The sequence below is a fragment of the Peromyscus maniculatus genome, chromosome 4, assembly GCF_049852395.1.
Source record: "Peromyscus maniculatus bairdii isolate BWxNUB_F1_BW_parent chromosome 4, HU_Pman_BW_mat_3.1, whole genome shotgun sequence".
Lineage (NCBI taxonomy): Eukaryota > Metazoa > Chordata > Mammalia > Rodentia > Cricetidae > Peromyscus > Peromyscus maniculatus.
The window spans coordinates 88981248-88997086 of record NC_134855.1 but is presented as its reverse complement, the minus strand read 5'-3'; the positions used below and the strand labels follow the sequence as shown (position 1 = coordinate 88997086).

The window sequence follows — 15839 nt, the reverse complement described above, 5'->3', positions numbered from 1 at the left end:
CCACGAAAGAGTCCACCAAGACCTCTTCCTCAAAACCATCCAGCCCCCAGCCTCCAGTCTGTGCCCGTGATGCATCTTTCTCAACATCCTGAAAAGGCAATGTAGGTAAAATATGCTCACAAACACCAAAACTAGCTGTCAGAAAGACGTAACGAGCTTTATAATTTAAGTTCCAAAACACAAATACTTGCAGCTTAATCTGCACTGACAATGATTGTCAAAGCCCAAGATTCAACATTCATAAATTCTCATTCACACACACACAACACACCATTATCACACAACCTGTGTCTTGAGAGAATCTTCCTGGGTTGTCCCCAGACAGAGTGCCCAGACTCGCCCTGGTTCCGAGATAGCCTCTTCCCCAGGTGTTGGGGCTAGGGTGTCCCTGTTCCAGGCTGCGTCCGCCCCTCTCAGTCCCCGGGCCCGTCCACCCCTGTGGCCCGCCACCACAGGCCCACCTGCGTCCACTTGTCTCCGCCGCAGGGCCTGTATGTCCCTGTCAGCTGCCGCTGGGTCTGTCTGCCTCAGCGGGCGCCAACGGGCCTGTATGTCTCTGCTGGCTGCTTCAGTGGGCCCACCCACCTCAGCTTGTCACTGCAGCCGGGCCCGTCCACCTCCGTCTGCTTAATTCTGCTGCAGGGCCTGTCCACCTCTGTGGGTCGCCGCTGGGCCTGAATGTCTCTGCCGGCTGCCGCCGGGCCTGAATGTCCCTGTTGGCTGCTGCCGCCTGGCCTGTCTACCTCCGCGGGCCGCTGCCACAGGCCTAACTGCGTCTGCTTGTCTCCGCCATCTTGATTCGTGCTTCAGTGCTTTTATCATGAATATATTATGATAATACAGATAAGTCAGAATTGTCTTTCTGTATTTATTGAGATCTTTTCTATCATTAAATACATTTATGTGATGTATTGCATATATTGGCTTGTATATGATGAATCATCCTTGCGTTTCCAAAATGAGGCCAACTTTATACTGATAAATTAAATTTTGTGTCTTTCTTTGTGGTCCTTTGTTTGATTATAGTGGTTCATTGGGAATTTCATACAAGATATTTGGTCATATCCTGTTCCTCTGACTCCTCTAAGCTTCACTCTCCTCCTCTTCCCACCCAGCTTTGTTTATTATTCATTTTTTAGCCTATCAGATACTGTTTCTGCAGTTCCTTCCTTATTTCTGCTTCAAGACTAGTTTTGGATCTCTGTGTTAATCTCCATCTACTGCCAATAGATTCCTCTTAGAAAAAGATTGAGGGATACACGAATATATAGGTATAATAAAAAGTTTAAATCTGTGACCCTATACTGGAATATATATTAATAGATTTTTCCCCAGGACCTATGACCTGTTTGGTCATAGGTAGCCACTGGTCATTTTAGAGGATAGCCACACATTCAAGAATTTTTGTGCAACACAAATAGATTTGATAAAATTAAAGAAAAAAAAAAAAGAACACAAAGGTGAGTGTGTAAAGAAAAGGGATGCATCTGGGAAGAGTTGATGGGATCAATATCATCAAATATATTGTGCAACATTATCAAAGATCATGTAAAAATAAAGAGTTGGGAAGTTTAATGAATAAAAACTTCACACACACACACACACACACACACACACACACACACACACATACAGCCATATAAATGTAAGTTTAAGCAAATATCCTTTTGGCAACTGCCTATTCCCAGCCCTTGGAAAGACTATATTTTATTTGCTCTTTAAAAATCTCTATGCTCTATAGTATGAACACATGTCATCTGACTTTTTTTTGATGGAGCAGGAAGACAGGAAGACTGGGGAGCTAAGTGGAGTCTGGAGCCAGAGCCCAATGAAACTGAGGTACTAACTCACAATATCCAAGTTATAGAACTACCCAAGTGGCTGGTGCTTTTCAGATGAATGAAAATGGAGACACATATATGCACTTAATTGAATAATACTGAGTCATAAAAGACTATAAGTAACATTAAGATGAATGCAAATAAGTTACCTCATAAATTAAGAAAAATATATCAGAAACAGAAAGTGCCACACATTTTCTTTCATATACAAAACTCTATAACAGCAATAAAAAGATCAGAAAACAGATAAAGGATTTTAATTCAACAACTAAAATATTTAAACCTAAATTAAAAATAAAACTAGGAGATTATAATTTAAAAACTAAAATTTTGATCTTTCATACAAATAGAGCAATTCATAGAAGAGAAATAAATTATCAAAAATCATATGAAAGGGAAATAAATGATAAGATTTATTAGTATCTAATAGCAAAACTTAATCAGAAATTACTAATTTTCTTAAAACATGCAATTGATTTTATTAAACATTATGGAAGAATGGATATCAATTGTTGAAAATTTCTTTCACAAAAGGAGGTACAAGTTGAGACTCTTGACCATTTCAAATGGAGAAATAATAACTATAGACATTACAAAAATTTGAAACAAATTTTGTCTATTGGCAAAAAATATTTAATAAAGTAATAGCTTAGTAAATTCAGTAAGTATGCAAACTGTAGCCATGGCCAACTGCTAGATTTATTTTAACCATGCAAGGCTGAATTAGTGTTTTCCAATGAATTAATGCAGTTCTTTATATCAATATTGTTGCATCAATTGATTCATCAAATGATTATGTACATTTTGTTTGTGGTGAAGTTCAACCTCTCATGATAAAAAAAAATGTCGTAGCAAGTTAAAAACAGGGCAAATATAGCACAATGTGTTTCAAGAACTAAGCTCTGATATGTAGTATCATTCACTCTTGTTATAAGTGCCATGACTGTTCAAGGTATTCTCTAACTAAAGGTGCTGTGTGAACTGGATAATTGCATACAAAGGTAATTACATGAATAAACTTACTAGTAGTTTAAAATAATGATTAGTTAATCATTTTAATATCCATCTCTTTTCATCAATGATATCTACTATTTAAGTAAACAATGAAATGTCATTAATTGAAATTCCTGAATATTTTGCTGTTATGCTACTAGATGGAATTATCTTTGTTTTTCACTCGATTGTTGTTCAACATTTACCCTTTGAGTCAACAGGGCTATAATAGTGGAATTCCCATGATAAAAGTCTTAGGGACTCAGCTCACCAGCCTTCAAGTGGCCAAAAACTCCACACAGTACCAAAGAGAGGACACTTCTTAAGAGATTCAATAATACTAGAAATAAGGATTTCTATTGCCTTTATTCTCATTAATCAGGTAAGTTGAGATGCTGCAATTAGTCAATAGCCTACTAAAGTTAGCAGTTATTTTTCTGGTGTAAGTAATGGATAAGTCTCAGGTCACAACAATAAAACTTTTTATTCTTTATTGTTATTTTTATTTAAAAAAGCATTTATTAAACCTTTACTTAAACTGGACTTCCACAGAGAAGTCAAAATTTTGACTCCTTACTCTTATCCTGTTTCTATCTTGCTTTGCTCAGTACCGATTGTATTTCTGCAAAGATTAGCTAAGGTTTTGGAAACTTGCTTTTACTTGACATTCTTCAGTTCTGCCATAGGAATATAATAATCTCTAGAGTAGCAATTGATAATTCTTCTGGAATCAGTTTTGAGTAGCTTTAAGATGGAAGGCACATCTTCATTATCAATAAAATGGTATCATCAATTATCCTTATATTTATATTATTGTCTATCTCAAACTTAATTTACCATGGATCAGGATTTATTAATAAGATACACTCCCTGCTTTTGAGATGCTCATGGACTTGGTATAGCTCCAAGAGAATATTCATTGTAAATTATGCTATGGAATATGAAATATAACATATTTACAAGCATGATGTAAGGGCATGGAGGACGGCTTTCTAGTCCATAATTAAGTAAAAAGGCATTCTTGATGAATTGACATAGGAGAGAGTTTTTGCAATAAGACATAACCTGCTAAATAAAAACATTAAGTGATCTTTTAAATAAAACAAGGAAACATTTACAGCCATAAAGGAGCAAAAGGTGTTTGAGACAGATGAGGCAGAGGCTGGGGAGATAGAAGGATTACAAGAACTTTTCTGGCACACAAAAAGTGAGAGCAGTGAGTGGAGCAGAGAAGCATCAAGAAATTTTCCACTGGTGTGCTTGTCAACTGCATCTCCTTTAGTGTTTATGGAATTCCCTCTGCTTGTTTCTATTTTCTCCTGTTTCTTTCTGCTTGCTTTTCATGTCCCATCTCCTCTCTTCTCTATTTGCTTTTCATCTACTTCCTTATTAGTATCAGCTGGCTAAGAATAGGTATATTTTAGGGAAAACTAACAATGGATTGCTCACAAACTTGAACTTAATATTAGTGATAAAACTCTTGCTGAGAATTCTCTTTGTTAATGGAATTGTGATATTTTATGAGAAAACCAGTGTTTTAATATTGGTAATCTTTGTCATAATTTCTAAAGTTTGTTTGAATGACTCTGACATTACTATATTGAATTTGTAGAGCTGTTTATCTTGATTCTATTCTGTTGTAAAATAATCCACTTTTAACTTGACAGCATATAACTTCGTTTTAGCCATCTGAATAACACATAAGTATAAATGTGGGGAGGTAAAAGCAAATGGGAGCTTACATTTCCAGATTATTGAATGATGGTACTTAATATACATTCTAGAATATTATTTCTCTTTCAAATAAAAATTTTCCTATTACTAATTTTACTTAATACCCTCCAATCTTCAAATTGGAAATATTTCCAGATTTACATATGTAAAATGACTTAGTCTAATAACTTCAATCTATTCCATTGCATATATGCACAATTATGTAGGTAATAGGTTTGTACTATTCAACATTAATAATATTCATGATATAGGATGTATAATAAACATTACTTACTTATGCACAAAACTTGTGTTGTCATTTGTTTTCTAGAAGTCAACCTGGTGTCTCATCTTAATTAATGTTTTCAACTTATAAATCAAGAGTGTAAGAAAATTTTTGTTCTGAAACATTGATAATACTGAGAATTATTTCTCTCATCTACATTTTATCACTCTTTGTTGATCTTTTTCTTGACTATTTTGATTGTTAAACTAAAAGCTACCAAACTACTCATGACTGATAAGGTTGATTGTTAATAAGCCTACTGGCCTTTGCATGCCTGTTTTGTGAGTTCTCTGCACATACTTGCTTTCTCCTTAAAATTAGATCTACTCCTTCCAGCATGATTACTTTGATTCTTCATTAATAATAGTAGTAAAATTGTGATAGTTTTCCAAGCCATAGTCAAAAAGTAGCAAAGAACAGTTTGACATAAAAAGAAAGTCAGAGTAAACTAGTCAGTTGCCCAATCATTTAGACACAAACAATAAACCTAGTAGTATTGCTTTCTGTTAGTGTTTGTGCATATAGTGGGCGTGTTTGTTCATGTGTGTGTCCACGTCTGTGAGCATGCAAGAGAACAATGATGGTTGTTGTTCCTCAAATGGCACATACCTTGATTTTGTTTGAGTATGTATGAGAGAGACAAGGTTTCTCACTGGCCTGAGGCTCACAAATTTGGTTAGACTGGGTTAGTCAGTAAGGTTTAGGGATGTGCTTGTGTGCATACTGGAATTACAAACTCACATCACTATGCTTGAATTTTTAACCTGGGTTCCTGGGTGAAATTAGAACCTCATGCTTACACAATAAGCACTTTACTAGCTGAACCATCTCTGCAGCCCTGACTTTTGGTCTTGGTGCTTTTCTATGCCTATTCTTTGGAAATACAGTATGTATAACTTTGCACTTCTAAATGTGCATGCCTTGGTTTCCTCACAATGAATGATTACAAGTTTTAGGCCTAACTAAAGCTCCCTTGATGGGAAAAATATATTGTCATTCAATTCTGTGATTATGCCTTTACTCCTTGCTTAGATTCTGTGAATTTGAATTATAAAGATTTACCTGTTACACAAAAATGTATATACCATGAATGATTTGACAAAAAGTATATATAATTTCATATTGTATATTATTCAAATTAGGGTTAACCTATATATATGCTCACATATTTGTCATAACTTTGTTGGAAAAATGCTATTTTTCTCTTCTGGGTCAGTATCAAATTGATCACTGATTTCAGCTCTAATGTTCCCCGGTGACTATCTGTTTAATCATCACTAAGTGGTCTTTTTTTTTAACCTCTGCAGTGTTTTGTTTTGCTTTAATATCTATTCCTACATTCTGACCATCATGATGCCTCTTCTTATATGGTTTTGCTGCACAGAACTCTATTTCTGACTCCAGTGAGTTCCTGGTGTTTGCATCAATATATTCTATTTTGTGAGTATGCAGTATAAGGATTTATTCTTGTGAATACCAGCTTATTAAAAAATTACACATAGGAGAGGAAGTGGCATAAAAATTGAAAATGAGTCATTGTCAGTGCTGAGTCTAGAAGGAGCAAGGTAGTTGAATTACAAGGGGGAAACAATGGCAGTCAGTCATGTGTAAGTTAAACATAAATTGTTTGATTGAGTTGCCTAAAAATTAAGTAGTTAATAAGACAGAAAAAGTAAATTAATATATTATGCAATATATATTTTGGAAGATGCAGATATGTCAATTTTGTATGGTTTAAACTATTAAATGCATCTAGGGTAGCATAGAAATAAGCAACTAACAGGTAAGCATGAGAGAATCATCCTCTGTTTTTCTTAGACATGTAGCTCTTAAATACAAGCTTCTTAGGTATTTTGTCTAGTGACAATTTTCATTAAAAATACATTATTCACCACTTTATATAATATTGATTTTCATTCCTTGTAGTTGCTTTAACATTCTTTTGAAGGTGTCTGTTAAAGAAATTATATCAAGTTACATTCCAATTGACAGCGTATGAAACTGTCTTTCCCCCTCACTGCCGTATTTATAGAACTTCATCAGATTATGAAGAATTTGATAACAAGTGAAAATTAATAAAATTTACTCTTTTGTTTACGTTTTCTCAGATAGTACAAAAGTCGATTTACCATTTGTATGGTGACTAAGAGACTGTTCTTAGGATAAAACAGCAAAGTTCTTTAACACAAATGCTTGCTTTACTCTGATGTACTTCCCTTGTTTCAAGGTCATTGCAGAGGACATTTCAAACCCTTTACACTCTAATTCCTCTTCAGTCAGATGGCACTGATATAAACCAACCATTCTCCTATGCTTTATCTTCATCTTAGTCATCAAGGTTTTGTGTTTAAAGTTGTTCACGCTTAAAGTATTCAATGTGTCTGCAATTCTGCCAGAAACAGGATCACCGTCTTACCAAAGGACACAACATAGTATTTGGGATACAGTATATATTCATAATGGATATTGGAAGAATAGAGACATTAATTCTTCAAAATATGTTCTGTCATGAAGAATTGTTTTTATTAATACATATTTTGAAACAATTTATGTTTATTTCTTTCAATAGATATTTATTTTAAATTATACTTTTTAATATAAAATCATTTTATTGTAATGAGTTCACAAATAAAATATTTCACTGCTAGGTTATTATTTTATTATTTCTGGTAACTGCTTTGCTTGTTTTGTTTTGAGTATTGTAGATAACTCAAGAAAGATCCAATGAATGAAGCAAATTACTCTGAAGTATCTGAGTTTATATTCCTGGGATTATCAGTCTACAGACCAACACAATGTTTCCTCTTTGTGTTTTCTACAATATCATATGCAACCATTTTTCTGGGGAATTTCTCAGTTGTGCTTACAGTTGTCCTTGACCCTCATTTACATTCACCCATGTACCTCCTTTTAGCTAATCTTTCATTTGTTGACTTATGTTTTTCTACCTCAACTGTTCCTAAGTTGATTTCTGATCTGTACTCCAGTCATAATACCATTTCATTCCAGGGCTGTATCTTCCAGATGTTTGTCCTTCATGTCCTGGGGGGATGTGAGATGGTGTTGCTGGTAGCCATGGCCTGGGACAGATATGTGGCCATATGCAAGCCCCTTCACTACCTGACCATCATGAGCCCACGAATGTGCCTTTTGCTTGTGATTGGTGCATGGGTTATTGGTCTCATTCACTCAGTGGCTCAGTTAGCTTTTGTTGTCCATTTGCCTTTTTGTTGTTCGAATGAGATAGATAGTTTTTACTGTGACCTTCCTAGGTTCATCAAACTGGCCTGCATAGACACCTACAGAATGGAGTTCTTGGTTACTGCTGACAGTGGATTAATTTCTGTCACTACCTTTTTCTTATTGATTGTCTCCTACATCTTCATACTGTTCACTGTACGGAAACAGTCCTTGGGCAGTTTGTCTAAGGCCCTCTCTACACTTTCTGCTCACATCTCTGTGGTGGTTTTGTTCTTTGGACCATGCATCTTTGTGTACATATGGCCATTTCCTAATGTCCCAGTGGATAAGTTTCTTGCCATTCTGGACTTCATGATTACGCCCATCCTGAACCCTGTCATTTACACACTGAGAAACAAAGACATGAAGGTGGCAATGAAGAGACTGAGTAAACAACTCCTGAGTATGAAAAGGGTCTCCTAAGCTCCTCACAAGAATATACAACCTGAACTGAGTCTACCAGGTCAACCCTGGTCCTCGGGGGAGACCTTGATCTGGAGGAGGTGGGAATGGGGGGTGGGCTGGGGGGAGGGGTGGGCGAGAGGGGGAGAACAGGGGAATCTGTGGCTATTATGTTGAACTGAATGGTGTTGTAAAATAATAATAAAAAAAAAAGGGGGGGGGAAAGAATATACAACCTGAATACTGTATTATAAACACAAATGTTAAATGATGTCCTCCACTTTGACACGATTTATTATTTCTTCTCTAACTGCTTGATAAACTTGAATAATTTATTTCAAATTGAAGATGAAATGATCATATCTATTGGTTATAAGCCATATATTATTACATATTTATTGCTTGGTTATTATTTATATATCACTTTTTTGTTATTCAGTGGTCACATATTTACTAGCTATTATGAAATACATATTTTAGACTATATAAAAAGCACTAATGGAAATGAAAGTTAAAAATTATCCATTGTTTTCACACCTGAACAGTTCATCACTGCCTTCCAGACATTTCTGGTACTTTTTCCTATTTGGAGCTAAGTTTAATCAAAGCTAGCAGCAAACTCAAAATTCTCCTGCATTAGCCTCCTGAGCACTAGGATTAAAATGTGCACCATCACGTCTTGTTTGCTTGCTTTTCACTGTGTGTATGTGTGGTGAATGAATGAATGGTGAGATTATATGGTGTGGGTGAAGGTCAGCAGGAAGAAGAGATAGGTGTATTCTGGAATCTTGTGGGAAACCTAGTGAAAGGGGTGTGGAGAGAAGGAAGTAAGGTAGAAAGAAAGATGGACTTTCCAGGGGTGCATTTGAATGATGAACTAATGTAAGAGCTGGGTTGGGCTGCTGCTCCTGGGGAGAAGAATGGGGTTGAGAAGGGGGTAGTGAAAAATGGAAGAGGAAGAAAAAGAACTTAAGGTTGTATGAATAATGGAGGGATAGAAGAGGGAGAGAGAAGAAGGGAAGAGGAAAGGAGAGCAAAGTGTAGAAGGGGAGTAAGGAGCTAGATCTCAGATTGAGAGATGGAAGCTGAGGAGGAATATTGTTTGCAGTGAGGGTAATATGGATATTTAATGGAACACAGACTTGTTTTCCTGAAGAAAGATGGCCAGAAGTGGCTTGTACATTCACAATGAACACCCTTAAACTCTAGGGATGTTAGCAGTGCAGGAGGCCCGCTCTTGCGCATGCACACCAATGTTTACCTGTGTTGCTTGGCAACCTGGAGTCCAGCAACTGTATCTAGGGGTGTCATAAGCTATTTCCCCCACCATACAGTTTTAGTGGGGGAGCTTGTGGGCGTATCTTGATTTTTCCATAATTCTGAGTTGGGGAATTAGTGGGCCAAAGGACAAATACTGAGCTAATTCTGAGTTGGGGAATTAGTGGGCTAAAGGACAAATACTAGGGAAAATCCGAAGGTCAGGGCCAGGCGGTGAGGCCAGTAAGTATCTTCAGTCATGAAGAACTTGGTTCATGGAATTAAGGAAAAGACACCTATGGGTTTCTGCGATGTCCCAGGAAAAAACTTGTTGGACTTTTTACGGGATATGAAAAGCATTTGTGCAAACGAAGCCAGATACAAACCTCGCAAAAAGATCCACCAGGCTGCAAGTGAAGGTGATATCAAGAAACTGCAGAGAATGATAAACCTTGGGAAACACAGCGTGCATGACAGAGACTTTAAGGAAAGGTAACAGCGCTTATGAGCTGGTTGGAGGGGCCTGTGTGGAGGATGTGATACGGCCTCTGATATATTCAAAGACCAGAATAGGGGACCCAGTAGGAGGGGACGGCCTCTCTGTGTTCTGTCTTCTCTGGATCCTCAGTACTGTCTCCAGACTTACACCCGGGCTAGAGGTCTCTAGTCCAGATTGTCCCATCCTGCCTACAAATTTATCCTGATAGATCATGAATTTACCATGTAATTTATTCACCATTGATAACATGAACATCTATTATGTAGCATTCCTATTGTACTATTCTTAAAACATTGCTGCTTTGCTCCTCTAAGCAAATTTAAATACAATTTAGAGTCCTTGAAATTAATAATACTTAAACATATCAGAAGAATTATTATCATATAATTTTAAGTACTTGAAATCTTGTTTGCTGAGCAGAAGGGATAGTGATTAAATTGAGATGTGGAGTGCAGGGAGCTATTCTAGACATTTTGCATTTCCCATTGATGCATCACAATGGTATTCTGTGAGATAACTACTGTTTTTGATACTTGCTTTACTGATGAGAGAATTGATTCATAGGAAGTCTAAGTTTGTAGCAAAGTTTAAGTTATAATTAAACCTATGGTGATTTAAACTCAATGCCATGCTTTTTCTCTAAACCTGCTCCTGGTTGGATGGTATTGAACACTGGCAGATTAATTTCTAAGCATGAAAGAGGCCATGTGCTCAGTTCATAGCACCACACAAAATACACCATCGAAAATGTTGTTTTTACCAGTATAGTGAGTAATACAAGCTAATAAATATTTCCATTTTTTTACAAGGACTTATTTGTTCAGAAGTTAGAAGAAACACATATCATCCAATGTTTATGAGTCATTTAATATTTTTTGATTACATGAGTAATTGAAATTTTAAGATAGTGTTCTAGAAATTCTTTAAAACTTTCTCATTTCCATAGGACTGCTCTGCATTTTGCTTGCATCTATGGCAGGGAAGAAGTAGTAAAAGTTCTACTGAGAAATAATTGTGATATTGATGCTGTTGACAGGAACTCCATCACACCTCTGATGAAGGTATGTATATCTGTCCAAATCTAGCATAACACAGACTTAATTTAAATGATTTTAAAACAAACTTGCCCCATGAACATGTCACTACTTGGTGAACTCTATGTGATGATCATATTGAATTCATTGAACAAGCAATCTCTTTCTTGGTATAATCCCTAGGCTGTACAAAACTGGTCATATGGGTGCATGTGTACATTGTTGAAGCACGGTGCTAATCCCAATCATATGGACAAAAATGGCAATACTTCTCTTCACTATGCTGTGTCTGAAGACAATCAGAAGCTGGTTGAATATTTGCTTAAATACAATGCAGACATGGAACAAAAGAACAAGGTATAATTCACAGCATTGTAGTCCCCCAAATAATCTGAAATACATGTGTGTTAATAGCAATACACATAGGATTAACTTACTTGAATGAAAATACTTTGAAATAGCTTAATTGTTTAAGCATATGACTTGAAATAGAGAATGTGACTTACTTTGAACGAAGTGTTAGAGTCTAGAACTTTCCTGCATAGAGGAGTAGTATTAGTGAAACACTATGTGAAAGGATAAATAAAAAGGAAGACAGTAGTGGGTATATTTTGGAGGGTCCTGCCAAGGTATGCCACTAAGCAAACAGGCCGTGCATTACAGACTTAGTGCAAGGTTTACTGGTGAAGGAAGAGAGTGGAGATTGGAAGGCCATGTCAGCATGGGGACTTGAAAGAGGCAGACAGACAAGAGGAAGAAGAAAAGCAAGGGAGAGAAGAAAAGGCAACAGAGGAAAGAAGAAAAAAGAGTAGCAAGAAACGAGAGAGATGAGAGACAAGAAAAGTAAAGAGGCAAAAGAGAGCGAGCTGAGCCTGGAGGGCACTTTTAAGGGTGCACATGTCACTTAGCTGATGGGGGAAAGGCAGCTGGAGACAGGTGATGATGTAACTCCTTTTTGTGGCTGAGGCAGCCTGCTGCTGGTCCAGAAACTATGTTTGCTATATTTATTCAAGGTAAAGCTTCTCTTTTTATGATTTTTTTCCACTAAAATTTGTTTCTAACCTGTGCGAAGTAACAGAACTGTAGAGCAAAAGTTCCCTTGCTAAATAAACTATTTTAAATCTCAAGTGAAACAAAAGAATTTTGGCAAATTTTAAATCTTATTGCTGTTGACAAATAATATCAAATGATATATTTCTCTGTGTGAAGATTAAATCAAGAATACAGAACAAGAATCTGAACAGAAATATGAAGGCCCACTTGGAACTTGGGCAATTGGAGGCATACATGAAGAATTATTACTATTTTCAACTTATTATTTTAATGAACATTTTTCATTTATTTTGATCACATTCTTTACCATCACCCAACTCCTTCCATATCCCCACCAATCCCCCTTCTTAACTGTTCAGCTTCATGACCCCTTTCACAAAAAAGCAAAGCTACCACCACCAACCAAAAAAAAAAAAAAACAAAAATCAAAACTAAGAGAATTATTTTGGAATGAGTTTACAGGTTTTGCTACTGTGTTTTCTGTTTTAGGAGTGTTCATTCTTCATTTGTTGAAGTTACTGAGCTACAAACATGCCTGTAGTTCAATCTGAGGAGTAAGTAGTGAGTAGGTGGTGGATATGTGAAAAAAGACGAAAGATCACAGAATGCACTGGTGTATTTCCCTTTTTTTGAAGATATGACTACCTTTTAGGCCAAAAACTAACCTCTGTTTTCCAATCTAGGATGCCTGGATTGGGAGAAGGAGAAGATGGAACCGACATTTTTTCATATTGAAATGAAATGTAACCCTAGCAGCTTGTCCCCTGTCTGTTCCCATCAAAGGAAACTAAGAAGTTTTCAGTGACTGAGTCCTTTCTCTTTTCAGTGATAAGAACAAATGGTGAAGGGAATTAGACATGTGGGTTAGACATGAGACTGAAATTCTTAGTTCTGGATTGTGTGTCCCGATGACCTCAGGAGAAGTTTGAATATCTGTATTACAAGTAGAGTTTTCTATGCAGAGTTTGAATCTTTAAATCTAATTAGTCATGGACAAAGGCATTTACAAAATTTATTTCCTTGAAATTCTGAAAGAGTTCCTGAATAAACATTGAATGTGTGGATGCTAGATCTCAAAATCCTAAGGAACTCTGGAAGAGCCATGGTTTGACTCCTATAATCTTAGTCCTACTTTCTTCTTTTACTATTTTTATGTTTGGGAAAAAAAAATAGTAACAATGGTGAAGATTAGCTTATAACACTTCTTGCTTTAAGACAACAATAATTTGCCGGGCGGTGGTGGCGCATGCCTTAAATCCCAGCACTCGGGAGGCAGAGCCAGGCGGATCGCTGTGAGTTTGAGGCCAGCCTGGGCTACTACCAAGTGAGCTCCAGGAAAAGCACAAAACTACGCAGAGAAACCCTGTCTCGAAAAACCAAAAAAAAAAAAAAAAAAAAAAAGACAACAATAATTCATTACTTTTAAAAGATATTGAAAATAATAAGAAGCTAGACTTTTAAGAATTCTATGTATTATTAGTATTCAGGTAAACAGATCCCAGACTAGTAATTGCAAGTTTTCTTTCCTATATTGAAAGAGTAGCGAATCACAACCTTGACATTTGAGCCATTACTGTGTGGCTTGGTAAGTTTATAAAGCCTGGGTGTCATATCCTAACAATTGTAAACACTGCAAAAACAGTGAGTTAAAGACAGTGTTGAAAATCAACTGAATGATTTTGATTTAACACTAATGCTTCATTCCATCAACATTAGGGGAAAACAGAGTGCAAGTGATGTATAAATTAACAAAAGTTTGAAAATTTCTGGGTCGATGTTGAGTTATATGTCCTTTGGGCTAAATATCATTTTTATAAAATGTGTTAGATGATTTCACAAGTAAAAAATGGTTTATACAAACGCATTGGAGGAAACACTCACTGGAAAGGTAAAAACCTCAGAAGCTATGGACTCAGTATGGTCCACAGATAACAGTAGTTTCCTCTAACAACTAAGCACACTGCTGAGCCTCAAGATATTCATGCAGAAACCTGCTTATCAAATTGCTCTTAAAGAGGTGAAGAGAGCAATTACATGACTCCATATATTAAATGCTAAGGTAGAAGGAAATGTTTGTAGAACAAACACAGTTTTAAAGTCATCTATGGAAGTGATGAGCAGGTTTCATGTGTCGCATGTAAATAGTTGTAGGGCATTTCAAGGAGAAGGAATGTGCAGGGGCCTGCAAGGAAGAAGCTGCTTATTCACTTTAGCAAGGCTTTGTATTCAAAGGACTGTTTAAGGCTCCATTAAGTTGAAGATTACAATGATTTTGGATTACAGATTCTTTTGTTTTGTTTTGCAGGATGGCTTTACACCACTTTTACTGGCTCTCAAGGAAAACAAAATGGAGATGGCGAAATTTTTAGTAAAGAAGGGGGCAAATATACATGTATTTGATAAGATGAAAAGGTACAGTTGTTTGAATTTTTTCAATAAAAATGTGCGACATACTGAAATAACAATCTTACGACCAAGAAATATCAACTTGATGGAAAGAAGACTAACTTACAGGGATTCAGGGATCAGGTATCAATTAGTCATCAGTCTAATTAGTTGGGTAAGCAAAGCAATAAATTGAGGTGAGCAACACAAATCATTTATAAGTTTCATATCCCCTTATTATAATTATTGATGCTTCTTATTTGATATTTTGTTTGATTGGACAACTGATATTATGGTAGATTAATGGGTTTTCAGTTTGGTTTTACTAATTTTTTAAGAAGTCTAAACTTTTTGATTAACTTTGATTCATAACAAAACTCAATCATTTTGTACTGTTGTTCCTTGCTCTTATATGCTTATCCTATAAAATGCCCTATTATTCATAAAAAGAGTTGACAATCACAGTCTATTAGATGACTCTTGCCTTTCAATTCCCTTTGTTTGAGAAATAATGAGGTTAGAATATCCTATGATGACTAAGAATTGTTATTTCAGGATGCTGCTCAACTCTACCCCCTTTTGTCCTGTACAACTGGTATTGATGTGTTTATATTTACATAGAGTTGGGAAAGCAAAGTAAATTCACTTTATTAGTAGAAACATTATGAAGCTAAGTAATAGGTGGGTAGATGCAGATTCATAGATGACTTGGTTTAAATATCAGCTACCTAGCTGCTAGGTGTCTGAACTGCTAGTGTTACATATCATCAAATATGAAAAGAAGGATAATACCTTGTAAAGGTTTACATGAGATCATTTATGTAAAATTTAGGGCAGTGCATAGGACAGGTTATCCTCATTACTAACTGTAACTATAATGAATTTATTATTAACAGAGTATTTTATAATGTTGTTATAGTTTAAATAATGAAAATACCTTTCAATTATCTGATGGTTATCTGATTAGTAATTATATGTTACAGCAAACTAAAGAAAATGGAAACATCTTTGTTTAGGTCCTTATCTACTTAAGAAGAATAACTTTTATACACTTATATTCTATCAAAGTCGATGAATCTAAGAATTCTACTAAGAAGATACAAAACACTGCCAGAGGCTTCCTATCCATTTTCTTA

General features: G+C 35.9%; 2 protein-coding genes across 9 annotated transcripts in view; both read left to right on the top strand.

Annotated features, from left to right (window-relative positions):
- The first annotated feature begins 2858 nt into the window (after positions 1-2858).
- On the top strand, positions 2859-8515 carry LOC143272957 (olfactory receptor 4F6-like). 2 transcript variants are annotated; one of them, XM_076570281.1, is made up of 3 exons: positions 2859-3216; positions 6141-6273; positions 7539-8515. In XM_076570281.1, exon 3 carries the CDS (start codon positions 7558-7560, stop codon positions 8494-8496), a length of 939 nt encoding a protein of 312 aa, XP_076426396.1. In that variant the 5' UTR covers positions 2859-3216; positions 6141-6273; positions 7539-7557; the 3' UTR covers positions 8497-8515. The 2 variants fall into 2 exon arrangements, with proteins under 2 accessions (XP_076426396.1, XP_076426397.1); XM_076570282.1 differs by lacking the exon at positions 2859-3216 and having other exon boundaries at positions 5352-6273.
- A 1104-nt stretch (positions 8516-9619) lies between these two features.
- Positions 9620-15839, top strand: part of LOC143272959 (uncharacterized) — a 28635-nt gene continuing 22415 nt past the window's right edge. For all 7 annotated transcript variants that reach the window (XM_076570287.1, XM_076570284.1, XM_076570288.1 and 4 more), the window contains exons 1-4: positions 9620-10224; positions 11178-11292; positions 11449-11622; positions 14624-14730. In XM_076570287.1, coding sequence (XP_076426402.1) covers positions 9992-10224; positions 11178-11292; positions 11449-11622; positions 14624-14730 — 629 coding nt within the window. In that variant the 5' untranslated portion in view covers positions 9620-9991. The remainder of the gene's footprint in view (positions 10225-11177; positions 11293-11448; positions 11623-14623; positions 14731-15839) is intronic.

Excerpts from the sequence above, each read along its gene's own strand:
- LOC143272957 (XM_076570281.1), top strand. The coding sequence starts at position 7,558 with ATGAATGAAGCAAATTACTCTGAAGTATCTGAGTTTATATTCCTGGGA.